This window comes from Sinocyclocheilus grahami, unplaced genomic scaffold (assembly GCF_001515645.1).
Source record: "Sinocyclocheilus grahami isolate Dianchi unplaced genomic scaffold, SAMN03320097.WGS_v1.1 scaffold403.1, whole genome shotgun sequence".
Classification (NCBI taxonomy): Eukaryota; Metazoa; Chordata; class Actinopteri; order Cypriniformes; family Cyprinidae; genus Sinocyclocheilus; species Sinocyclocheilus grahami.
The window spans coordinates 301,347-328,424 of NW_015505582.1; the positions used below are offsets into that span (position 1 = coordinate 301,347).

General features: G+C 36.4%; 1 protein-coding gene across 1 annotated transcript in view; it reads right to left on the reverse strand.

Moving 5' to 3' along the window:
• Positions 1-5,283: 5,283 nt before the first annotated feature.
• The window catches only part of LOC107550632 (tropomodulin-2-like), a 47,495-nt gene continuing 25,700 nt past the window's right edge, over positions 5,284-27,078 (reverse strand). Inside the window, exons 4-10 of the mRNA XM_016231961.1 lie at positions 15,685-15,807; positions 15,018-15,089; positions 14,716-14,846; positions 13,202-13,309; positions 12,198-12,341; positions 9,721-9,865; positions 5,284-6,401 (exon numbers count right to left, since the gene is read on the reverse strand). Of these exons, the coding sequence (XP_016087447.1) occupies positions 6,370-6,401; positions 9,721-9,865; positions 12,198-12,341; positions 13,202-13,309; positions 14,716-14,846; positions 15,018-15,089; positions 15,685-15,807 (755 nt within the window). The 3' untranslated portion in view covers positions 5,284-6,369. The remainder of the gene's footprint in view (positions 6,402-9,720; positions 9,866-12,197; positions 12,342-13,201; positions 13,310-14,715; positions 14,847-15,017; positions 15,090-15,684; positions 15,808-27,078) is intronic.

The window sequence follows — 27,078 nt, forward strand, 5'->3', positions numbered from 1 at the left end:
ATATTAGAATAATAAAATATTATACACCACAATTCTCAAGTCCAATTTCAAGACCACGGCAAAACTAAACTAACAATAAATTAAAAACATTATTAAAAACAAGTAAAGATAATAATAACTCCAAACATACAATAATAATAACATCAGAAGAAATTACAAGCACAAATAGCACAAATTAAATAGAACAAAGATACAAATGAATTGATGTAAGTTTTTCAGGTAGGTCTAATAATAGTATTCAGGTGAAATACTGTAGAAATTGAATAAAGTAATCAATTTAAAATAACACATATAATCTTCAATGTGTGAATTAAATATAGTTTAGTCAATATATAAGCTACAAAAGTTATTCAGTCAAGAGCGTGAGAGAGTGATTTTCTCTTTTTCCTTTGTTGTTTAAGTACACAAACAGCAAGTATATTAGGCTGCTGTCACTTTAAGACCTAATGCATGGATCTAATATACTGACATGTCTGATTTAACCAACCTTGTTTATGTGAATACTCACCATGATATACATTTATTCATCTAACAGATGCTTTTATCCAACACTGCTTACAAGAAAAGAACAAAAGTGATTTGTCAAGGAGACACTTCTTGCACCTTACACCCACTGAAGACACCTAACAGCCATCAAAATGGGAATTCCACTCATGCTTGTTTCTCACAAGGAGTTTCAGTGGCTGCCAGTTTCCAGCAGGAAGCATCTGTGGTTGCTGGTTTCCAAAAAGCATCACCCGTGGTCACCTGTTTCCCAAATGCAGCACCTGTGCCTGCCCATTTACTACAGGGAGTACCCATACCCACAGGGAGCACCGGTAGCAGCCCCTTCTCAACAAGGAACACACATGTGTGCATTGAAACAGAACCTTATCTTAGAAGGGGGAGTTCTTTCTTACAGAGAAAACCCTTGCCTGCTGAATTCCCACAGGGAGCAACCATGTTTTCTGGTGTCCCTCAGGTTTCTCACCTTCGCCAGTTTATTCCAACCAGTGGCAGCTCCTTCCACACTGCTATCACCCATTGACAGTGATTACGTGTGCATTGAAATAGAGCCTGATCTTAGAAGGTGAATATCTTTCTTACATGGAACACGTGTGCCTGCCCATTTTCCACACAGAACACGTGGCCTCGATATCCGATTCTTATCGGATTCCCAAAGGGAACATCCATGCCTGCCGGTTTCCCATAGGGAACACTAGTGCCAGTCAGTCTCCCTCTGCAAGCACCTATGCCCGTCCGTTTCCCATAGGAAACAACAGTGCCCACCAGTATCCCTAAAGGAGCACCTGTGTCCATATGCATTTTAAATAGAAAGTGGCCATTGCCCCCGGTTTCCCAAAAAGAGCACCTGTGTCTGCTTCCTCTGTACAGGAATCACCCATGGACACCTGTGTCACATAGGGAGCACCTTCTCCCATGTGGCCACCAGTTTCCCCCAGGGAGAGATTCGCCACAGGGAACAGATGTTTTCATTGTCCCCTTTACCCAACTGGGGGTGCCTGGAATCACCATGGCTGTCAGTTTCACACAGTGAGTGCCTCTGGGTGAAGGAAGCACCTATGACTGCCCTTTCTCTGCAAGGAGCACCCATGCCCAATCATTCCCTACATGGAGCATCCATGCTCAACAGTTTTTCACAGGGAGGACCTGTAGCCAACCCTTGCCCACAGGAAGCTCACTTGCCTGATCTGTACCCAGGAGCATCTGTGCCCACTGGTTTCCAACAGGGAGCACCTGTGGCTGATCCATTCCTGCAAGGAGTACCTGTGCTTGATCCTTGCGCACAAAAAGCACCTGTGCCTGGAATTCCCCAAAGGGAAAACCCATGCCTGCTGGTTTACAACCAGGAGCACCTTTAGTCAACCCTTCCTCATGAAGAGCATCTGTGGCTACAACATCTCTACATAGACCACCTGTGCCCACCCATTTTACAAAGGAAGTGTCCTTGATCAACTTTTTTAAGGGGAGGACCTGTGGCTAACCCATACCCAAAAAAAGCCTCTTGTCCCCAATTGTTCCCCAGAACATCACCCATGCCCACTGATTTTCAATAGGGAGAAACTATGGCCAACCCTTCCCACAAGGGGCATGAGGGCCTGATATTTTTCATAGGGAGCGCTACTGGCAGCCCCTTCCCAACGAAGAGCACCCATGGGTGCTCTCAAAATAGGACTTGTGAGAATCCCTCACAGTGAGCACATGTGCTTGCTCGTCTCTCAAAAAAAAGGGCAAATATGACATTCATTGACAGATAAAATAAGTCGCCATTTGGATTTAAATGATCAAATACTGAAGAGTCTAAGATTGGATTATTTTTGCAGTGATTAATATGTTTCTGGCATGTTACTGTATATGTTTTGCAACAATTATTTTAACCCTAACTTATGCAGTGCATAGCTTTTAATTTCTTAAGCATTTACATATTCCAGGATGACAATACCAAGATTTATTGGGCCCAAATTGTGAAATAGTAGTTCAGTGAACATGTGGAATCATTTACATGTATGAATTGGCCACCACAGATTCCTGACCTTAACCTTATTGAAAGACTTAGGGATGTGCTGGAGTCAACTTTACAGAGTGGTTTAGGCTCTTCCATTGTCAATACAAGATCTTGGCCAAATATTAATGCAACTCTTGATAGAAATAAATGTTGTGACTTTGCATAACATTGTTGAAGAAATGCCACAACAAAAGCATGATGTTCTCAAAGCTAAAGGTTGTCCAACAAAATATTAAAGTATGCAACTTTTTTGGATGGGCAGTGTTAAAGGGATAGTTCACCCAAAACTGAAAATTAGCCCATAATTTACTCACCCTCAAGCCATCCTAGGTGTATATGACTTTCTTCTTTCAGACAAATCCAATCAGAGATTTATTTAAAAATTGTCCTGGCTCTTCCAAGCTTTATAATGGCAGTGGGCGGTTGTTTCTGTTCAACAGTCCAAAAGAAGTCCAATAAAGCACATCCATCTGTAATAAAAAGAGCCTCACACGGCTCCAGGGGTGAATAAAGGCCTCCTGCAGCGAATCGATGCGTTTTTGTAAGAAACATCCATATTTAAAACATTATGACCACTTTTCTGTAGCTTACGCTAACTGTTGTACGCTGAAGCCATTCCAGGCGGATGACGTAGGACATAGGTGTAGTGTAAGGTCCAGTGAGAATATTGCAATTCCTCGTTTTGTACTTCTAATTCGTGACCAGTGTTTTGTTCTTTCCTCTATGCTTCCGTGTTCGTCACTTCTCACCGGCGCATGCGCTACGCATACGTCCTTCTTCATCCGCCCGGAAAGAACGCATGTATGACAGTTAGCGGAAGCTAGAGATTACGGTTTATAAAATTTTAAATACGGATGTTTTTCTTACAAAAACGCATCGATTCACTACAGGAGGCCTTTATTCACACCGCTGAGCCGTGTGAGGCACTTTTTATTACGGATGGATGTGCTTTATTGGACTTCTTTTTGGACTGTTGAACAGAAACAACCGCACACACAGCTTGGAAGAGCCAGGACAATTTTTAATATAACTCCGGTTGAATTCGTCTGAAAGAAGAAAGTCATATACACCTAGGATGGCTTGATGGTGAATAAATCATGTGCTAGTTTTCATTTTTGGGTGAACTATCCCTTTAAATCGGCTCCAGCACATCCCTAAGACTTTCAGTGAGGTTAAGGTCAGGACACTGGTAGCTAGTCTTTTGAGCCTGATGAACCTAAGTATTTTCATCCTTGAATATGTACATGGGTAGAGTTAAAAGGATTGTTACCAAACATACAACATGCCAGAATCATATCAGTCACTGCAATAATGGTTTAATCGTTATATTATCTTAAGTATTTGCTCTTTTAAATCCAGATGGCAACAATGATGCAGATATAAACTGCACATAGAAATGAAGGGTGAGAATATGAAACATCAAGAGTGCAAAATGCACTCACACACACATACACTTCTTCTGTTCGACTAGGTGACCTTGGCCTCAGATCAGATTCTGTTTTCTCTAATCTGCACACAATAATAATAAACAGAAATGTGTCTATTCCTCTCACTGGATGCCACAGATCCATGTGCTACATTTACTTTCATGATCCAGTATTGTTTTAGATGTTCTGAAATTTGATTCCAAACCCAGTTGATAGATTACTCACTGGTGCTGTCTGCTGAAGACTGTGGTTTCTCCTCGACTCCAAACATACATAGCCAAAATTAGTTCACAGGAAACCCCTCTGGTCATTTGGGACAAGTCTAATCAGAAGATGATGAATACATCTGGTCAAAATATATGTTTAATGACGTCAGCCTCAAACATTTTCCATCCCTTTCCGACTCTCTCTCACACACACACAAAGAACTTCATGACTCATTTCCCATGTAGCAGCAGTGAGGTCTGTTGGACTGGTGTTGGTTAAGGATGAGATAAGCTCTGCTGGAGTTTAAGACAGCTGGAATGATGTATTCTCAATGACATCATGTGCCTGGCATCTCCAAAATAATCCCAGAAACTGGATCTGATTAAAATAAAACCTCACCTGCATATTTCTCTGTACCTCCTCAGCACACACTGCAGTCTGCTTTTGTGTTTGAAAAAGGTTAAAGGTCGTTTCCCAGTCTAGAAGTGCCTGAATGGTTGGAACTACCTGATTGACCTTAGAAGACAAACTGATCTTCATTTTACAACTTTTATGAATCTATATTTATCTTTTTAGGCTGTACTAATGTGTTGAAATTCACTCCTTAAGGCTCATATTTAGTAAATATTACAGTGCAGATTAGCATCTATGTTCACTAGTATTTATTGAATCATTTTTAGCATTATTTATTATTCTTTATTTTTGATATACAAATGATGAATTGATAATAGTCAGTTTAAATTATTACATGCACAACCATGGACTATTCAGTTTCTAATGAATAGGCTAGTCATCAATAAACCTTAAATAGATAAGTAGCGAGTACTAATTTATGGTTGCTCTTTTTATTTTGCTTCTTTATTAAGTGCTTTATATTGATTGTAGTTATTTTAAAATTATTCATTTTAGTTTTACATTTATGATTTAATCATTTTATTTTGATCAACCCCAGTTTGAGAGATATACACACACACACATTGTGAAAATACTTTTAAAATTAAACTTTTGTGTTCTACACACACACACACACAAAATACCAGCATACATGTTTGGAAAACTTCAGGGCAAGAAATTTTGCAATTTGTTTTTAGGGTAAACTATTCCTTTAATAAACTCAAAAAATGAAATCCAAACCCCTATTTCCTGTCTGATCTCAGCTAGAGTCCTGACAATGAGAGTACTTAGGTGTTAGTCTTTGGCATGGTATTAGAAATGTCATTTCAGATTTATCTACAGGAAAGAAACTCATCTAAATCTATAATTGACAACTACATTGCATAAATGCTCACTTCCTGTGTTGAAAAAAAAAAAAAGAAAATATCCCTTAGTGCATTGCTCGGTGGAAATAAACCTCAACAGTTTTAAAGTCCTAAGTGAAACTGGTCAACCTTTGACCTTCATTTACACACCGAAGGTTGTCATTAGTGCTGATCTAGTACAAGTTTTTCCATTTCCAATGACATTTGATGAAAATGGGGCACTGATCTTAAATTAGCACTCTAATTCCTCAGACACACAGTATCAGCTGTTGTGTTTTGGGAATAGAGGTTAATTTTACAATTCGAATAGTCTCAATCAGCATGTGATGCAATGTGGAAGCTGAGAGCTTTTGAGACGACCCAGCTGCCCAAAGACATCCACACACAACCCATGCCGATAGAACTACAGCCGCACAATCTCGTCAGACTCACAGTGACGCTAACAGTGAGAGTATAGATGACTTTTATTAAGGAGTGTCTGTTACGATCTGCGCAATTTATTAGCCATTAGCTCCGTTCAAACCTGTGCTCCAAACCCAGACTCGACAAATCTAGATTTCGCTCACATTAAGCGGGGAACACAGCAGATCCAGTCCAGTTGAGTCTAGATTTGATCAGAGTGAATGTGGGCGACAGGTTCTGATCCAGCCCATCCATGAAGAGATTACTATAGCGCTTGAGTGCATGTATGTAAACCGCTGCAACCTGTTTAGTTTTGTTTCAAAGAACTTGTTCAAAGAAAAGAGCAGAAAAAGTTTTACACATGCAAAAAATTAACAAATGAATTGCAGCTATAAAAACAAACAACAATAAACAATAATACATAAAAAGATCATTGAGTATTAACATTAGGGAGGCAAAGTATCCAGTTGTGTCCCTTCTTCAGGTGAAGCAGCTCCCTCAGAGGGTTTGGCACAAGAGTCCGATGAGCTTGAGAGAGAGAGAGAGAGAGAGAGAGAGAGAATATGCTCTACACATCCTTCTCTACTCGCCTCTGCCGCACTGAAAGAGAAAACAGAGACGTGTTAGTAATCGGATACATTGACAGCATTCATGCTGTGAGCTACGAGAACCTTTAATGAGATCTGCTCATTTAAGACGCTTAATAAATTAGTGTTAGTCAATCCTTCATCCTGTTACAAAGCTACACACAATTTCTAAACTCAGCCAAAACTTGTTCCGTATCATGAACAATCAGGTCCCCCTGCACAAAAGCGTCTTCACCCATTGTAGCAGGTAAGCTATCAGTTTCTTGTTACAGTACAACAGCACTACTTTAGACTACTGTATTATACAACCGCTGATATCAAAAGTTTATTCTTTCACATTTTATTATTTGCATGTTCTTAATGATCAAAGGTATTATGAGATTTAATAAGCTAGCTGGCTAACAGCACAGCAGGATGCCGAGCAGTTAAAGAGTAATATTTAATTTCTCAAAGTATTGCTTTATTTACTATTACAAGCCACATATCATTTAAAAGACTTTATTTATAGTTGCATTTACATTAGATTTTATTTTTAATAGTTCACCCAAAATGAAAAATGTGTCATCGTTCACGAACCCTCATGTCATTTTAAACATGTATAACTTTTTTCTGTGGAAGATATTTTGAAGAATGTTGGTAGTACAATAGTACGAGGGTAGAAGAACAGTTTTTATGCCTGTAAACTTTCTTTGAATGGCCAAAAAAATTGAAGACTGAGACATTTCTCAAAATATCTTCTTTTGTGTTCCACAGAAGAAAGTAATGACATTAGGTTGAGTAAATGATGACAGAATTTTATTTTTTGGGGGGGGTTGGGCATTATTTTACTAGGTTGATAGGTGGCCTAATAATTAGATATGCCAAAACTGCCAGGTTAGTTTAAGATGCTTAGAAGCAAGTAAACTAGATATTCACAACCAGTTCTGCTTAGCTGTCTATGAAATAATCAGTTGAATAAATAGGTGGAGATTTTATTCAGAACCAGTTTCATGTATTCAAACAAAAAATACGGGAACCAAATGACCTTCTTGTAGGTTTTCTAATCAGGCACTGAACTAAGTACAAATTAAAAGACCTTTCAGCCAATGTAATTGCTAGGCAGACCCATTTGTAAATGACAACAGCCTATCTAGTCTGTCTCAGATCCAGTTAGGTTTTTAATCAGCCTGAAAGGAAACAACGATTTATTTGAAGGTACTAGGTTGATAGGTGGCCTAATAATTAGATATGCCAAAACTGCCAGGTTAGTTTCAGATGCTTAGAAGCAAGTAAACTAGATATTCACAACCAGTTCTGCTTAGCTGTCTATGAAATAATCAGTTGAATAAATAGGTGGAGATTTTATTCAGAACCAGTTTCATGTATTCAAACAAAAAATACGGGAACCAAATGACCTTCGGTTTTGTTATCAGGCATCACTCATGCCAGTGTCAACAAAACTCCATATTAAAATACTCTGACAGAGTTTGTTGAAATACTTATTCACCAGTGCAGCAAATAGAAGTGACTTATCTTTGTTTTTAGTGAGTCGCAAACATTCAGAACAAATAATGCTAATGAGTAGGATTTTAGAAAATCAAACACGTACAACTTTCAACTAACTGTGGCATTAGTTATTTTGTGATTTCCAATCCCTATTAGTAAGCTATTCAGTTTTGGACAGAAATTCAACACATATTTTATGCTAATTTCTACAGGGTTCTTTCTAAGAAGGCAGTTCTTCGACAGAACAAGCAGCAAAGTGGACCAGACGTTATGCCTAAAGTCAAAAGACCGCCTACATAAGACTACTGCTCTGTTAGTGTTTGGTTAATCAGTGTTGACTAGTTCACTTCTATATAAGGCCTTGAATTGAATTCACAACAGTGAGGATCTGATAACTTATCACACCCTGTATAACCTGTCCAATGTACAGGTGAGTCAAACAAACAGTCTTTAACAAAACTCACACATCATCTTTCAAAATGTGATGTTAGCAGTCATGCCAAAGGTTAAATGTCAAAGCCATGCTCTCACACATGATACCTAAAGACACTGGAATAGAGCTTGACGCATGACATCATCTCACACGTGTAAAGCACATGGTGTGCGCGCTGTAACATAAGACCGGCAAACTGGAGACAGATCCAGACTTCATTGAAGAAACACAGAAAGGAAAAGAAAGTCCCATGAATAAAATACCATTTTAAAAGCAGTTTTTTTCTTCTTTTTTTCTGAAGTCCACTTATAAGTCAAGTTTTCTTGCACCAAGGTTTCTATTTTTACCTTCCATCTGAACCTAATAATATAAGTGGTTTTTGCTACTGTACCTTTATAAGCACTGTTATGACTGACTAACAGCATGTGACATGTACCTGTGAAATAAAGTTAATGAGTACAGAATAGGACTTGATATGTAAATTACGGATGTGCATCAGTAATCAACTAGAGTCTCACCCGTACACACTGTAGCTAAATTCAGTTGTCAGTTCACATTTTAGTGCTTAATCCTGTTCTGTACATACACAGTTCAGTAATTTAGGGGAGTGACAACCGCATTCTAAACCTATTAATGCCTAAAAATTAGTTGTTAATGACGCATTTCCATGCGTATCGCAGTTGTGTCTTTCTTTTGTACACGTGGTACAACAAAATCATAGGAAATGAGAAAAGAAATTCACAGGGTATGTCTTGACTCCTTAGCCAGGTTGCCAGGTCTCGCTAGAAAAAAACTGCAAAAAAGAACAAGCCCATAACAAACAAAAATCCAAATGCTTAATCTTGTAAATAACCTGCACCTGCATACTTTAACTCCATAAACTGGATTGCTTTATGTGGCAAGCTCAAACTACAAGTCCAAAGACGCATATAACAATTAGACATGGCAACCCAAAATGAGTGTGCTCTGATAAGCAGCCTTCCAAACATAACAAAACAAAATGTATTTTTGTCAATTGTGGTCTGGTTAAAATGCCGAACATAATGAGTCTTTCGTCGCTGTAATATTACTCTGATCAAAAATAGCGAATACCAAACATGCGAGAAGGCAAAAGCGTTGCTATGCTTACCACAGTGTCAATCATCTGGTGTACATTCTATTCCGTACACACAAAAAAAAGATAATTTAGGGAATTCATTCCCATATTTAAATGAGGTTGTTACTCCTGAAAATGTAGTGTGTACATGACCACTGTTTTCGATCCTAGGGCCACTTTACCATGGCAACAACAGATTCTGTGGGTGGAGTTCTAAGGAAGCAGCATTGCTTTACAGAATGGCAAATGACCAATAATGAATCTGTGTAAGCCTGTTTCTGTCAATCAGAGCATATGTGCATTAGGTCGTGTTCTCACCCAGGTCATTGTTTTTTGTGATAGCGGCAGCGGCACGGGATCTGGGACCCTGCTGGGTGAACTGGTACCCAAACTTTACCATGCTTGTATTCTGCTCCAGCATCTTAGCGATCTCCATCTCTGTTGACGTACCGAGCTGCTGCCGCTGAGAGCAGAGAAGACACACATCAGAAACATCTCTTTTACACATGCCCACACACACACAGACATTTTACAATGAGTAACATTTGAATTCAATTTGCATAGTGCTTGAAAATAGCAGGGTTTTAACACATTTCAACAAATTTGGTATCCCAGACCTGTGCTCAAATATATGTACAGATGCAGCATAATTCATTATACCTACATTGATCATATAACTGAATTAAGACCCATTATGCAGTGGCCGACTAACACAAGCATTAATCTTTTTGTATTATTTATTCTAATTGCAGTGTAAATGCATTCATGCTACCTCTGAACAGTCTGTGTAAATATACCTAAATGCCACTTCAGATGCAGCTTTTGAAAACAATGTTATGACCACACTGTAGCCTAAAAGTTTGTGTAATAAATTCTATGTTGAATCAAAATATTTCTGTATTTTTGTAATTTTGTAATGTCATTTAACACAAGTTACTTTATCTTTTGGGGGGTAATTTCTCAGCCCAAATTGATGTGCATTTACTTTGTGATTAATTTGATTTATTAATCAGTACATTATGTAATTAATTAAGATTAAAATTTTAATCGCTTGAGAGCCGTAGTAATTACATATTAAGGTAACGCTATATAATTTTGCTGGCATTTAAACCCAATACATTTTTTTAATGCATGACAAATATCTGGCATTGGTTCAAAAAGTTCTGCATTATGTAAAAAGGCAGATTCAAAACAATTATACACTACCACTCAAATGTTTGGATGGTATGATTTTTTAAAATGCTTTTGAAATTAGTTTCGTTTGCTCATCAAGGATGCATTTATTTGGTCAAAAATACAGCAAAAACAATAATATTGTGAAATCTTATATTTTAAAATGTTATTTATTTCTGTGATGACAAAACTGAATTTTCAGCAGCCATTACTCCAATGTCTTCAATAGAACATGACCCTTCAGAAATATGCCGATTTGGTGCTTAGGAAATACTTCTTATTACTATCAAAATCAAACTTAGTTGTCCTGCTTTTTTGGGGAGAAATTTTTTTAGGATTCTTTGATGAATTAAAAAAAAAAAGATTTTAGCATTTATTTGAAATAAGTAGGGATGCACGATACTGGATTTTTGCCGATATCCGATGTGCCGATAATTTTCAACTCATTTTGGCCGATAGCCGATGTCGATACCGATATAGAATTATTTTTAATTTTGGTTTTTAACAAGAACTTATTTGTTAGAATTAAATAAACAATAATAAAGTTCCTTTATAATGACCGTACATTAAAAGATTTTGATTAATATATAGTTTATTTAGTTATTTTCAAATCTTCAGAGTTCATAATGTTTAAAAAATAACATATTACACATTTATGAATAAATCAGTATATATAAAATTATTTAATTTAAGTGTCATGTTTGTGATTTTTTTTGTTCTTGTAAGCTATAGCTTCTGACTTTTAAATCAAAACATACTCAAGATTTTATGGCATCAATTACTGCTTTATTTAATCACAATCAACAATACTACAGCGAGAATAAAAGTTATGCCTTCTTTCTTTGCGTGAACATTTGGGCAGCGTTATGCAAATCTTCCCACATCGTGACGTAGATATGTGGGGGCGTGTTAGAACGAGCCGTTTTAGGTAGGTGTGGCTGACTCATTCTGATTCTGACTCTTAACTTTTATAAAGAATATCTCTTTGGATTTGAGACTTTAGTCTTTGCAACTTTACAGGTCTTATTTATGCACCAAGAGTTTGTAACACTCCAAAGAGAAAGGAAAAATTGACATCGCATCATATGAACCCTTCAAATGCAGCGATCCAAAACAGTGAATCCAATCACCATTCAGGCAAAACTTTGCTTCAAGAATGAGCCACAATGCTGACATGATCTAATCGCACTGTTGACGTGATCTAATCGCTAGCACATGTGAGTTAATGTATTCCTCTTATCGGCAAGACATATCAGCATAATTTTTCATGCCAGGCCGATGCCGATATTTACATTTAAAGCCATTATAGGCCGATTCCGATATTGGTCCGATAATATCGTGCATCCCTAAATATAAGTATTTTGTAACAACCTAAAGGTCTATTGTCACTTTTTATCAATTTCATGTATTCCAATATAAATATAATTATTCATTAAAAAAAAAGGAAAACACAAATGTCAAAGTTGACTGGATAAGCCACTTTGATGAGGCTGTTAAAAAAAATACACACATGACAATAATTGCTTAATATTAGAATCAGATTTCTACATTAATGTGACAAGTTGATCTGCAACAAGCTTGCTGGTTTTAGAACAGCATGTGGTTGAATTTGTGTGCTGTACCTGGTTGTCAATCTTGATCTCTGTGAGCGTATCATTGTCCCGCAGAGCTTCTACCAGAACCTTAACTCCTGCGCCAGTGATAAAATTAGACTCCAGATTCAAACTTTTTAGCGTCTTATTCTCTCGTAGCATTTCTGAGAAGGCCTGCAGGGAACACAGAGAAACACACAAAGCTTTAACAGTGTAAAGAGAGCCACATCTCTTCCATATTTATCTTAGCTTTTGCGCTTCAAGCTGCCTTTCACTTTTAGTGAACACAGACAACCTACTTGACACTGACAAATCACCAGTAACCACAGTTACAAGTAATGACACTATCATCTACTATTTAGAATGGATTGTATTTAAAACTGCTTATACAACCATTTTCAGAGGTTTAACAAATGCTGCCTATTTGAAACCACCAGCAATGACAGAAAACAGCTGACTTTCATTTGGGAAAGAACACTTAAACGGAAGAATGGAAGAATCAATAAAAGAACCAATTCACTGTAGATGATTCAAGAATTTTCGAGATTCTTTGTTTTTTTTTGGACACTAAAAAGTACAGACCCACTTTATATTAAGTGGCCTTAACAACTATGTACTTACATTTAAATTAATAATTTGGTACAATGCACTTATTGTGTACATACATGCTTTTACATTGTACTTATATTTAAAAAATACCTGCATGTAATTACATCTGTAATTAATTTCTGTAATTACATTTATAATTACACAGTTGACCCATCCCTTACACCTTAACCCACCCTTAAACCTACCCATACCAACAAACCTGTCCCTAACCTTACCCGTATCCCACCTCAATAGCAGCAACAGTGTTTTGCAATACAATATGAACACAATAAGTACATTGTGCTTAATTTTTGATGTAAGTACATAGTAGTTAAGGCCACTTAATATAAAGTGGGGCCAAAAGCACAAATGCATCCCTAAAGGCAGCATTTGTTCAATCTCAAATGCTGAACACATGAACATCTGAAATGAATCATGTCCCTCACCACGGCAACAGGATCATTGCTCCTGGTGGCAGCCAGACTGAACTTCTTCACATGAGTGTTTCTCTCCATGGCTTTTGCAAAGTCCTTTAGAGTTGGGATTGGAATGTTCTGGAAGAAAAGAAAAGGGAAACATTAAAATCAGATTTGTTGTTGGACAATTAAACAGCTTCTGCATGTCACTAAACTCATTGTCATGGTCTTCATTCTGAGATTTTATAACATACTCTCCATTTTTTTATGAATTTGGAGTCATTTTAGGTCATATTTACATTTACATTTAGCAGACGCTTTTATTCAAAGCTACTTACAAATGAGGACAATGGAAGCAATCAAAATCAACAAGAGAGCAATGATATGCAAGTGCTATAACAAGTCTCAGTACACATAGCAAGGTTTTTTTTTAAATTATATAATAAATAAAAATAAAACAGATAGAATAGAAAAAGAATAGAGCAAGCTAGTGTTAGAGACATTTTTTTGCTTTTGTTCATTGCATAATAAATAAAAACAAAACAAATAAAGATTAGAGAAGCAAGTGGGTTTTTTTTTTTAAAAGAAAACAAGCAGTTAGTAAATGAATAGTGTAAGTCTAAAAGGTGAAAGTTTTTTTTTTTTTTTAAAGAACAGAATTAGAATAGAGTCATTTGAATTTATATAATCAAACAACACAGATCCCAGCGAGAGCCAAAAACAGATACCAGAAATAATTCATAATTTGAACGTTAAAAAGTAAAAATGGAGGGTTAGGAGCTTTCAGGAAAAAGACATTTACTCTAGTTCTGGTTTGTATGTCTGTTTATGGAATAGTAATTTCAGAACAAATATTTAAAAGATTTTTTAGAAGTTTTTAAGCAGCTAAAATGTTTTTTTTTTTAATTCCCATTATTCCTAGTTCCATTTCCAAAATTTCCAAAAAGACGTTATACATTCTTTGTCATTTAACATGTATTTTGTAATATTATAATAATAATATTTATTGTAATAATTAATCAAATATCAAAAGAGTCTGCGACCACTAGTGAAAACATTTTCATGTTTCACAAATCACCATAAATTGAGTGTTGTAGTAATTGGTGTGTCAACCTTTAGCTTTACTGAGCTGAACAAAACCTGATAATCATGTTCTCCAACATAATTTGAGAATGCTTCATAGAGCATCCTGTGCTTTAGTGGAACCAAGAAATTAGGCCGTCTGTACAAAGGAGTCACATGACCAATGTAACTAATTTAATTAGCGACACAGACATAATTCAAAATATAAATATATTTAAATTAAGTTTTTTGTTCAAAATAAATAAAATGAAATAGTGTATTTCCAGTGCCAAATTAGTTTTTTAATCCCATATTGTCAAATATCAGGCAGTATCAGAAGTTTAGACTAAACTGTATTTAGTAATATTTTGTTGGCAATATAAAATTAATAATCATCATAAATATCAAAATTACTTAAATGCACTTTTTCTTTGGCCATTAAATTTCATAGGGTTTGAGTGTACTAAACTGAATCTCATTACCTTTATGTTGTTGAGATTGACTTCAGTCAGTGAGGAATCATTGGACTTTATCCGCTGCAGAGTTTCCTCCACATTTGTAGGGTTTGGTGGCTCATCGAAAACTGGCTTCACCTTTTCTCCTTTAATAACATCTATGTCAGACACAACATTCACAAATGAGCTTCCACTGTGTCACGAATGCATGAGATGAAAACTCATTTACAGTATAAATTGATGTTCTGAAAGAAATAAGGAGCTGGAAAGACAACACAACTATGACATCTGCTGAAAGATGAAATCAACTTGAAGAATAATAAACTCACTGTTATAACCATCTGTACAGGTGCCGTCATAACTCTGCGAGCTCATCACTAGTGTGTTCACTCCAAGAATAGCTGGACAACACAACACAGAACTGTTACAATATACACAAAGTAGTATTTAAAAGCACCTCACGATTAGGGTGAAAACACCATGATAAGGTATAAAGTGCAGTAATTCACAGTGCACTTAAAAAAAATGCTGTTTAAAGCTTACGTGCAGCTTTTCACTACCATTTTCACTATATTGTTATGAGGGTTACAGCATAAAGCTATATTCACATTCCTGTGTTTCGGCACAGCTGACAAAAAACACATGAAATGAATAAAGCGTATCAGGGTTATAATGAAGCATGCTGTGAGGAAAACCAGCCAGGGACAATCTCTTAAAGCAACATGCTGAAAGAGGCGGTTTAGAGAGAGAGAGGACGTGCTTGCTGTTTTATTCAGGAGATGTGATGGATGCAGTGTGGGCGTTCAGACCCCCAGAGTCAAGGAGGGAAAAATTATTGCAGAGAGAGTAATAGAAAACACTAGAACAATAGATAGCACAGAGCTGTTCATTCAGGCTTAGAGCAATAAAACTAAACCTAGTGATATTAGCATTCTCTCTGTCTCTTGTTGATCTCCCATTACCACTCTGTTTGTGAGATTCTGTAGCTGTTTTTACCTGCCAGGTCATGCAGTTCTGTGTCAGTAGCACTAGAAAGTGCCTCTTCCAATTCCGGGTCAAGGGTCGTGGCTTGCTCCTGATGGATCTCAATTGGTTTCTGCTTGGGAATCCATTCCTTTCCTGTAGAATGAAAAGACAAAAATGACTGCGTAAATGGTGAGTTAACAAACGGGAATAAACCTTTATAAGGAATTTGTTTCTATAAGGAAACATGTATGATTAGATTAAGGTTTTCATGACTTTAAAAATAACATTGTCTCTCAATTAATACAATTTTAAAAAATACCATTTAAAAGAGTTTTGCATTTCATGTCGCAGGACATGGTGAGGTATTAAGTTATTTTGACACATTTTTTCAAACAGTTAGACTCTCTTTTGCCATCTTCCACACAAATATATTTAACCTAAAACCTACAAGATTTAACCTAGATTAGCATTCAAAAGTGTCAGGTCAGAAAGGTTTATTTTATTTTTTTAAATATGGCTTTGAAAAGTCTCTTATGCTCACCAAGGATGCATTTATTTTATGAAAAATACAGTAAAAACAGTACTATTGCAAAATATTATTACATCAATAAATAGTAAATATAACTCATTCCAGCAACGGCAAATCTGAATTTTCAACAACCATTACTTCAGTGTTACATATTCCTTCAAAAATCATTCTAATATGCTGAACTGATGCTGAAGAAACACTTACTATTAGTATCAATATTGAAAACGGTTGTACTGCTTAATGTTTTTATGGGAACTGAAGTTCCTTGATGAATAGAAAGTTCAATACAACAGCATTTATTAAAATATTTTTTTCATAATGTAAAAGTCTTGATCAATTTAATGTATCCTTGCTAAATAATAATAATAATAAAAAAATATTTTAAAAACACATGGAAGTATCATATGGAAATGTCACTGCAAGAATGAATAAATCAAAATGGAACCAACATAAAAGCTTGATTGTTCTTTTCTGCCCAGCCAAATGATGAAAACACGAGAAAAGTGAATAGTCCTTTACTTCACTGTAAACTGTCAAAATACTACAGTGCTGTTGAAGACCTCAGCATAGAGAGAGGGGTAGTGGTCAGACATGATGTCCAGCTGTATGAATGGCTGGTGTTTATGAACTCGACACACAGATAATGTGCACAGCAGGCCCATCATGATAACAGCTCACCGCTTGACCTCATCTAGACTCCTATGCTATCGGACTCTCTGTGACGCTGATAATGAGGTCGGTAATATGATGCTGGTCTTGTGACGAGCTCATTCTCTCTGGACAGTGAACAACACATTCTACAGCTTTATTCAGGACATGTGACTGCTGATCTCTCTCATACTGAGTTGGTGTGAAGGGAAGGAGAAGAGATGTTCTGCTATAGCCTGAAAGCACTCAGTTCTTCTGTTTCAGTAAAACCTAATAAATGTCACAATTTGAATTGAATGTTTCACAAAGAATAAAAAGACTACCAGAAAGTAATTAATGTCCATCAAGATTTGTGCTGCTCCTCAGCCCATTAGAAGCAAATATGGAACATTCCAACTCATGCTGGATATTGAGAGACATATAAAGATGAAGATTCTGTCGTCATTCAGCCTCACGTTGTTCCAAACATGTATCATTTCTTTCTTCCAAGGAAAACAAAAGGGATGTTCTGCAACAGTCGGGTTTTGGAAGTAAAAATCCCACTCATTTTCTTCATAAGGTAATTGATTTTGAATGGTAACTTTAAAGACAGACCTACTATACTGTGAGCTATGAGGATGCTGATCAATCGTAAATGCTTTTGTTGAACCCGAAAGTGCACATTATTTTAAAATTACTTTTTAACATAGAAATTCCTGGTAAATCACTACATTACCCATGATTTTGCAGAGAAATCTCCACCAATCATAGAATTGCAATCAGACAAACTGCAAGTAAACCTTGCCAAAAGAACACTTTGGACCGACTCCCATGCATTTTTACTGCATATTCTTGTATTCTTGAAGTCTTGTATCTTCGTCTTTTTGTCCAATTTTCAAATCATTTCTTGCTTCAAATCAAAGTTTGTAATGTTTTGGTTTGCCTCGTAGGTGTTTGGTTTCGTTAATGACTCAAAAATACTTTATTTTTTTAATCCCTATTAGGAAAATAAATGGGAAAAATCCTTCCAGAACCAATGCCACTGAAAAAGTAAACACGCACCGTTGAACTCTAAAATAGTATACGGTTTGGCAGTTGGCACATCTAATGTATAGGCCTGAACCGAAATAACCATTTACTCCGTATTCATACGCAGCTTGCTTTTTTCACACTGGTCGCCAACAGCACGTCACTCAGACCTGTGAGGTTTTTTAAACACAGCAGTTTAGATAGACTTCACTCCGCTGATGTCAAACACATGATTAGTTTGTCTTATCCTAATCCTGCAATTTTACCACATTTTGGTAGGCACAACACAGGTTACGGTTTAGTTTTTAACCTGCCACACTAGAGTTCCTAACTGGGGCTGAGGTTCTAAGAACTTTCTCACTCCTCTGGACGCAAGAAGAGGCTTTGTGTTTGAGGTGTGGCTGAATTCCAAACACATGTTATCAGTGCAAAAAATGAATGTGAACCAGGAAGAAGAAAAAAAAAAAACATTGTTTGCAGAAAACGATTCGCAGAGCCACTGATGTGGAAAGCAGAGACTGCTGTGTTTCAAAGAGAGTATATTTGTCATAAATAGATGAATATTCACATGTGTTTAGAGGATATCTATATACTGCCCATACACACACAGTCTTCAATGACAATTAAATATTTAATAAAACACATTAATTTCCACTGACAGATCAATAAATATTTTTAAAGTTTCATATGTACAACACACACAAAGTTAATGTATTCAATACATTGCGATTAAAATGAAAAACATGAGTTAAAACAGTACAAACGTGTTCTTATGCAACAGAAACCTAAAAAAAAAAAAAAAGCACTTAAGTGAAAACAGCAGGAATGATGCCGGTCAGATCACCCCTCAACTATTTTAACACGGTTAGTGCGTTGATATACAGCGCAACTGTGCTCACGGCGACCCGAGTTCGATTCCCGTCTCGATTACAGGAATAAATTACATTTTAAAACGCAAAGTAATAATATGTCACAATATTTATTTTTACTGTATTTTTACTTAAAGAAATGTAGCCTTGGAGACGTCTTTGGAAGGGGAAAGAAGAAAAAAAACACTTTAAACTATGGCTAGGCGATATGGCCAAATAAATTACAACAATAAAATGTTTCATATCAGCCGACATCGACTGTGGTTTTAAACTACTCTGTATGGTCAGAACATAACAAACACTTTAAACTTTTTTAATTCTTTAAACTTTTCCAGTCATTTTTTACTTAAAACAAATATCTAAATAGAAAAATGAATTTCTTAGTTTCTGCATGTTCTAATGAGTGAGCCTCATTTATATGGTGAAATTTAATTATTTTGACTGTTTGAGTTTTATTAAAAATTAACCACTGGTCTTCCATAGCATGCATTTAGATCATGATAACCACAGTTAAAAGTAAAACCACACATATAGTACCTCAATACCATGGTAAAAATTTAACTACATATTTTTTAGGTATTTGTACATTAATAACATAATAAAATTCCATATATACCACATTTCTGCCACAATACCATGGTGCAGTTAGTGTTACTACAGTTAATCCATGGTAAATTATGGCGATTTGTAGATTTAAAATCCTTCTGACTGTATCGTTGACACAGTGTTTCTCCTGTTTATCAGGGCTGTTTCATCTGGCTTTAAACACTGAGACATTTGTGTTTTTCGCTGAATTCAAGCACTTCACACTGGATCTCACAGTGCTGTTTAGTAAATGCATGAGTAAATGCATCCGAGTAAACAAATCTGCTCTAGTAGGAGTCGAGCGGATAAATGCTCCTTGTCGAGCGGTTCAAATGAGCAGAGCTTTTTCGTTCCGTTTTAGCCACATAAACATTATATCGAACTCTTGTTATCATTTTGAGGAAAATTCTATTCCAATAATTACTGTTTTACTGCCCTACTTTAAACAGCTTTTAAAAACCACAAACTTTTAAACAGTAGTGTATAGGACAATGACAGAGCATATTTGATGATGCAATTATAAATGCAAATGTAATGCAAGAGCCAAAGTGAAAGTAATAGAGAACAATCTTTAATGCATTGGCTGCTCAAACCTGCAAGTTTCACATCAAAAACCACTTATCAGATAATTATAACTTAAATCCACACCACAATTTTTTTTACTTCGATTTGGGGTTTGTTCCATTTCCACAATGACAGAAACTGAACAGAAATCTGATTCTGAAGGGCAGATATGAACAGAGCATTTCTGTGCTGGATCTGAAGGAGCATCTTTGTTAAGCAGACCTCACACTGAGAAAAGAGGGAACACTTTATTCAAGCCCTTTATTTAGTGGTTGTTTTTAGTTCTCTTCACGTAAACCACTGTGGTACATTGAAAAGCCTGTAGCACAAAACCAGTCAGAACTAGAAGAGAGGAGCTCGGCCCATCACAGTGTGTCTCTTGGGCTCAGCTGAGCCACTGAGCTGATCTTGGCTGACCTCCATCTCCCTAACTACTTCCTGTCCTTTCACAACCCCATCACGGAGTCCTCCCCACAGACGAGTCTTTCTGCTCAGGCGGTCATAGCCAGCCGCACTCTAAAGGCCCTCAGCAGCACAGCAGAGGAAATCAGAGAGAAGACACATGGGCATCAACAAATCCATGGAGTCAAGTTTTCCATTGCACTCACATTATAACAGTTCTGGCCACTGAGGTGTATCAAAAGATGCCTCAGCAACAAACTCTTATTGTGTCATGTGCACCAGCCCTGACTGTATTACCGTAGAAACATACAGTATAAAGAAAGAGATACGCAGCACAAGGCAGAGATGCATATCTCTCAAATTCTCTCTCTGTCGCTAAGGGACATTTAAACTTCTTCCCAGAGGAATACCAGCACTTCCGGTTTCTTGATTTGTTTTCAGACGTTGAGAATGAACAAATGTTCTCAAAGTCCAGCCTTGCAAATCCAAAACCAGAAGTTGTCAACACTTGAGAGTCAGTAATACAAAAATAATAAATACTACATTTATGAAATTGTATGCAACTACAAGGTTATAAAATACCCTGCAAAACACACTGCAAATCCACTTAATCAGTATGTTTTGAGATGTGCTGATCTAATTATTTTTTAAAAACAAGAAAAAGTACTACTCTAACAGGGCACAAAAAATCTAATTAATTTAATAACAAACACCGTTCAAAAGTTTAAGGTCTGTAAGATTTGCAATCCTTGTGTATATCATTTAAAATGTAATTTATTCTTGTGATGGCAAGGCTGGATTTTCAGCAGCCATGACTCTTCAGTGTCACACGATCCTTCAAAAATCTAAAATTCTAATATGCCAATTCGGAGCTCAAGAACATTTCTTATAATTATCAATATTAAAAACAGTTGTGAAAGTCTTAACAGTCACTTTTGATTAATTTAATGCATCCTTTCTAAACAAAATCAACTTAGATGAATGCTAAAGCAACTTCTAAACTACTGTTGTGCTTCTACTGTACACAGAGACGCTTGAGTTATGATGAGACATTAGCATTCAGTGATCTAAAGAACATTACACAATGCAAATGAACCAGGACTAACAGAACACAGGTGTGTCAGAAAGACAATTGTGTGCGTGTCTGTGATTTTTACAAATCTGAGCTGTAAATAAATGAATATAAATCCATATTACTCGTATCTGCAGGATTTTTTTAATCAAATTGAAGACTTTAATGCCTTTTTAAGACATGCACAAACAAAATGAATACGATATGAGCGTGGTAGGGCAATTTGGCTATTAAAACACAATATGTGAGCACAGTTGCATTGCTGCCTGTGCAGGGTGAGAAAGCTCTTGGATTTAAACAAAAATATCTTAATTTGTGTTCCGAGAATGAACGATGGTTTTACGGGTTTAGAACGACATGAGGGTGAGTAATTAAAGACAGAATTTAAATTTTTGGGTGAACAACCCAAGATTTGATACAACTAAATTTAAGACTTTTTAAGGACCCGAGGAAACCTTGGTTTTTTTCCACCATCGAACCAAACCATTCTCCAACACTGCTGAAAATTTCAGACCGAGAATTTTTTGTAATCGTGACGTGCCGAACCAAGCTCAAGTGGAAATATAACTGTAACCATTCTTAGAACTGGAAAAGAGGCTACTGTCAATACTTATGCACACACTTCTGTTCACACTAATGCTAAAACCAAGTGTATTAATCCATTGCAGTCTAATGTATGCCGAGTATGACAAATCCTAAACCCGTTTGAGATGATGGGTTTAACAGACGAGAAGCTCACGCCCGGGAGAAAAACATTAGACATATTCTAAAGACACTCTATCTTTAGATCTCTTCCTGTAGAGTTTCACATTCCTGACAGTCCAGAAAATGCCTGGAAACATTCATAAAGCTAAATTTTCAAAAATCAATTAGTGAGAATGACCACATGCAACCAATAACATCTATATGGACTCTTGTATTTGGAAATAAGTGCTCACTTCCATCAATCAGGAAAAACATTCCTCATGTGAGTCATAGGCTACTACTGACCAGAAATGTATGATTTACCTGTTTACCAAGTTAAGTGGGTTTTTCCTGCTGAAATACTGATTTTCTGTGGAACCTATTTGTTGATAGAGTCAGAAGGAATCAAATTTCACAAACAAAATACACACAGCAACACCATTCGGAGGCCATTCATACAGGTGATCTACATTATTTTAATAAACCGATTAGCAATAACAAACTTAAACTAAATATCCATATTAACATACATCTATGAGGAAACTGCCTAGAAGGATTAATAACAAACTTAAGTGATATTAAATGCAATACATAACTGCAACGTGACAGTTGTGTATTCATTGTCATTTTATATTTACTAATTTATTTTAATAATCCAAATATTGTACTCAGAATTATTTTAAAAACGTAATCGTGTTAGTATTAGTTCGCCATTACACTATTAAGCTTTTCATATTAGCCACACCTCTCATGTGTCATTTATAACTGCTGAATCGAATTTGTCTTACAAACTATGGCTGTTATTTCAAAATAATGTACATATTTTAGACACATTTTCATTATTTTGACACTTCTGAAATTATAGTGTGGGGTGATGACATGAAAGTGATATTGAACTCTTAAAACAGGCTTACATCTTGCATGTCATCAATATGGGATCAATTGATGTGATCTGCCAAGTTAGATCACAGGAAGTGATTATCAAATATTCAATAACTGATTAATTGGAATACGCCTAGCAAGAACAAACAACTTAAGTGTGCAGGGCACAATAAGACCTTCAGTAAGGTCTTGGTGTGTAGGGGTGCTTTAATTGATCGGCTACCGATCACTATCGGACGATAATCATGTTGGGATGATTGATCGGCGGTCTCTAAAAAGGCCGATCTCAAAAAAACGATCTCAAGCTGATGACGCTGCAGTGAGAGGTTTGGCATGACATGCAGCGGCACCGTCTCAGTCTCTGTCAGGCGCGGGTGAAATAATTATAATGCTGAAGGTGAGGTACTCACTTTCATATTTCTTCATTAAATTACTTATAAAGTAATTTGAAAACCTTGTGCGAGGCCAGGTTCGCATTACTCCATTTGCAGTGTGTATGCAGTGTATTTTTTCCGCGCTCATGTTAACAGATTAATAAAGCGTGCACACTGCACACGGTTGGTGTCCAGCAGTGTTCAGGAGCGGTGCATCTGGAGCAGTGCAGATATCGTTTACACACCGAGTCTATTACTGCGCTGCAAGCGCTGAATTAAAGTAACAGCACATTTTTTTGCAGTAAATATGAACATGAATTGACACGAAAATGTAGTAATTACACCATAAATTAATATTATTAAAGTGCCAACACATATGGCTTTTTGGCTAGGTTTAAAGGGAAAGAGCACTTTTAGATTAACAAGGCAGTAATAGATGCCACTCGTGGAGGCAGGAAAACAAAGATCTTTATGAACCGCAGGATTGCTTGTAATAAAGATTTCAATGCAAAAGGAAAGGCAGTAGAGCTGACTATTTCTGTCAATGGTAAGTTTGTGATAACGTAAGAAAAGTAGTTTAAATGTTTTGCCACTTGCTTGAGCAACTTAATATATAAATCTAGAAGTAAATGCAAAAGTAAAAAGCATTGAATAATGTGTTGCTTATATTTATTGTGTTTAAACAGGTCTGTGAAGGATTGTATTACTGTACTGTGTAAAAAAAGAACTGCAATGCTGAAAAAGCATTTTCAGTGACAATGTTTGGATTTGAAATCAAAATAATGGATAAATGTTGTGTTTGTGGTAAACAGCCACGGATCAGTAGCGGACTCCTGTGTGAAAGCTGCTTCCCCTCTCACAAGAGTCACCTAAGAGGGGAATTCCCCCCATTTTCAAAAATGAAATTCAGGCCTGAAAAATGTCTAAAAATCCTGACTGGAGTATCACTATAAATAGTTATAAATGATAAAAAGAAGGCTTTAAAAAGATTGTTATCGGTAATTGGTATCGGCAGATATTGCTTTCTGTGATCGGCCTCAAAAATCCTGATCGGAGCACCCCTATTGGTGTGTGTGTGTAAAGTCTAAATAAGGACATAACAGACATCTATTGGCTTTTTTAAAAAACAAAGCTAATAATAACTACAGACTAACCTTGGATAATAACTACAGACTAACCTTAAAAAATATTATAAAACTTTGCACTTGAGGATGTGCCCAAATGGGAGTCAGATTTAGCTAACTTTGTGGGAAAATTTCAGTCCACAAACTACATCCAAATAAAGGCCTGTTCACACCAATATGAATGTTCGGCAGGAAAATTTGGTTTGATTTTCGCATGCAGTTTATCTGTTCAGACAAATGTGTTAAAAACTACAGACAGGCTGAATGAAAATGTAGATTCACTCTCTGACAGTAGGTGGTGCTTGTATAAAAGCAAAAATTCCCTTATTACTCCAGGACACAAAATGCTACATAATATTTCGTTTCTGACATCCGAAGAAAAAAAGAAGAGAAATACATTTTTGCAGTCTGTGGGAAACACTGGCGTCTGTCAGCAAACAAACAAAAAACATGCTTCAGAACTGTTTTGAGAAAGTGCTTAAGTTTTGAGCCACGTATTATTACTCTGAATTAGGCTAATACTACTATTACTATCTTGAACCCTGCAATAATCATTTACTCAAAATCACTTTTATGAGATGAAGGGAAAAAAAATTAAATTCGGCCAAATAAATCTGCATCATATATTGGCCATCGGCTGCCCTGATTTCTAAATATCGGCATCGGTCAGAGAAAAACCCATATCGGTTGACCTCTAGTCACGCTGATGGCATGCAAATGTTCTTTTCGGTTTGAGCAGATGCATTAACAGCAATTCATTAAAAATAAAATTATTAATCACACTGAATATTCGTTTTATTGAACAGGCCTTCATACACACACAGAGCTAAGCTTTCAGCATTACCATCAGACAGTATCATTCATTATTAAAGATCCTGTTCCTCCAAACACTATCTGCATCATGAAGTGTGCATCAGCATGTGTTCCTCAGCAACTTCAGTAGATAAAAATCAGTGTATACAATATATACTGGGTGGGGCATTCACATGGTGAGCCAACACACACATACACACATACAGTACACACAGGCAATCCCACACAAGCAGACAGATATGGAGCATCCGAGTCGCAGTGTGTGTATGGTTATGTAAGAACAGATGCTATTAATGAACCCCTTTGCGGTCACCCCCCATTTTCGGCATGGAGACACAAATGGCATACCCAAAATAAAAAGGTTGCTGCTCATGAGTCTTTCTGACTAGATACATAATCAACATATGTTCACAAAGCTGACACTTCAAAGTTTACGGTTCAAGAATTACTCAGACTGTTATGATAATAGAGATATATTAGCTCAAACATAAAAACAAAAATAAATATAAAAAAATATTTTTAAATGTATAAAAAAAATGTTGCTCTGGTAAATGCTTTTAGAAACACAATGAAGCTAAAGCCACAAGTCTACTAATGCTTCATTTCACATTTCAGGACATAATCTCTAAAACTGTGAATTTTATGAAACATTTTCTAAGACCATGTCATGTGTGTTTTTAGAGAAGGCTAATAAAATTGATTTATGGCCCTCTGTAAGCTCTCCTGCGTGCTGTCGCCTCAGGTCTGGCCTGGCAAACTGACCCATTCATGATTCTATTGTTCTCACATGATGAACCTTTCACACCTCCGCCAGGCATGAGACATTATCCTCATTATTCCTTTATCATTTTTCTTTTGTTTTTATTCAGCCATTATTCTGGCATTACAAGGTTTACCAAGCCACATCGCTTCAATCCCAGTATACATTTACCTAACTATTATCAAAAGTATTTCTAAAAAAAATACAACAAAACATTTTCTTACGACCTTACGTCAATTATTATGACAAAATACATTATGAAGAATAACTGCACCTGTTCTGCAGCTGCATTAGCGCTAACATTAGCATCAAGCTACATAAGACAATTTATGACATTATTAGAACACTGTTACTCAAAACTTACTTTAAACCACCGAGTGTTTGTAATAAGTTCCTTTTGCGATCACATGTGGAATTTGGTCGTTTACTGTTGTTAAAATATGCTATTTACAGCCTTTTATATCGCTGCACAAATTAGCATTTCAGATGTACACATTCTTTACTGTTATGAAAATACCACAAATCTGAAGAAAATCACATTAAAACCATATACTATCGTAATAGTGTGTTTATTATTTGGATATTTCGTGGGTACAGATGTTTCTCTGTGTTTGCTGAGGTCAGAAATCAATGCGGAAGAGTGAAGGAAACGCATCACAGGATGAGACGGGGCGGGATATGATGCGCAGTTATGACTGACAAGCTACGGACGAATCAGGTCTCTGTCAGTCAGAGCGCGAGCACGGAAGAAGTTTCATCAGATCGCGTAAATCAGTGGAAAATTTATAGAAATGATGATTCCGTCTGAAGAAATATGAAGTAAACATGAGTAAATATACAGTGGGGCAAAAAAGTATTTAGTCAGCCACCAATTGTGCAAGTTCTCCCACTTAAAAAGATGAGAGAGGCCTGTAATTTTCATCATAGGTATACCTCAACTATGAGAGACAAAATGAGAAAAAAAAAATCCAGAAAATCACATTGTAGGATTTTTAAAGAATTAATTGGTAAATTCCTCGGTAAAATAAGTATTTGGTCACCTACAAACAAGCAAGATTTCTGGCTCTCACAGACCTGTAACTTCTTCTTTAAGAGGCTCCCCTGTCCTCC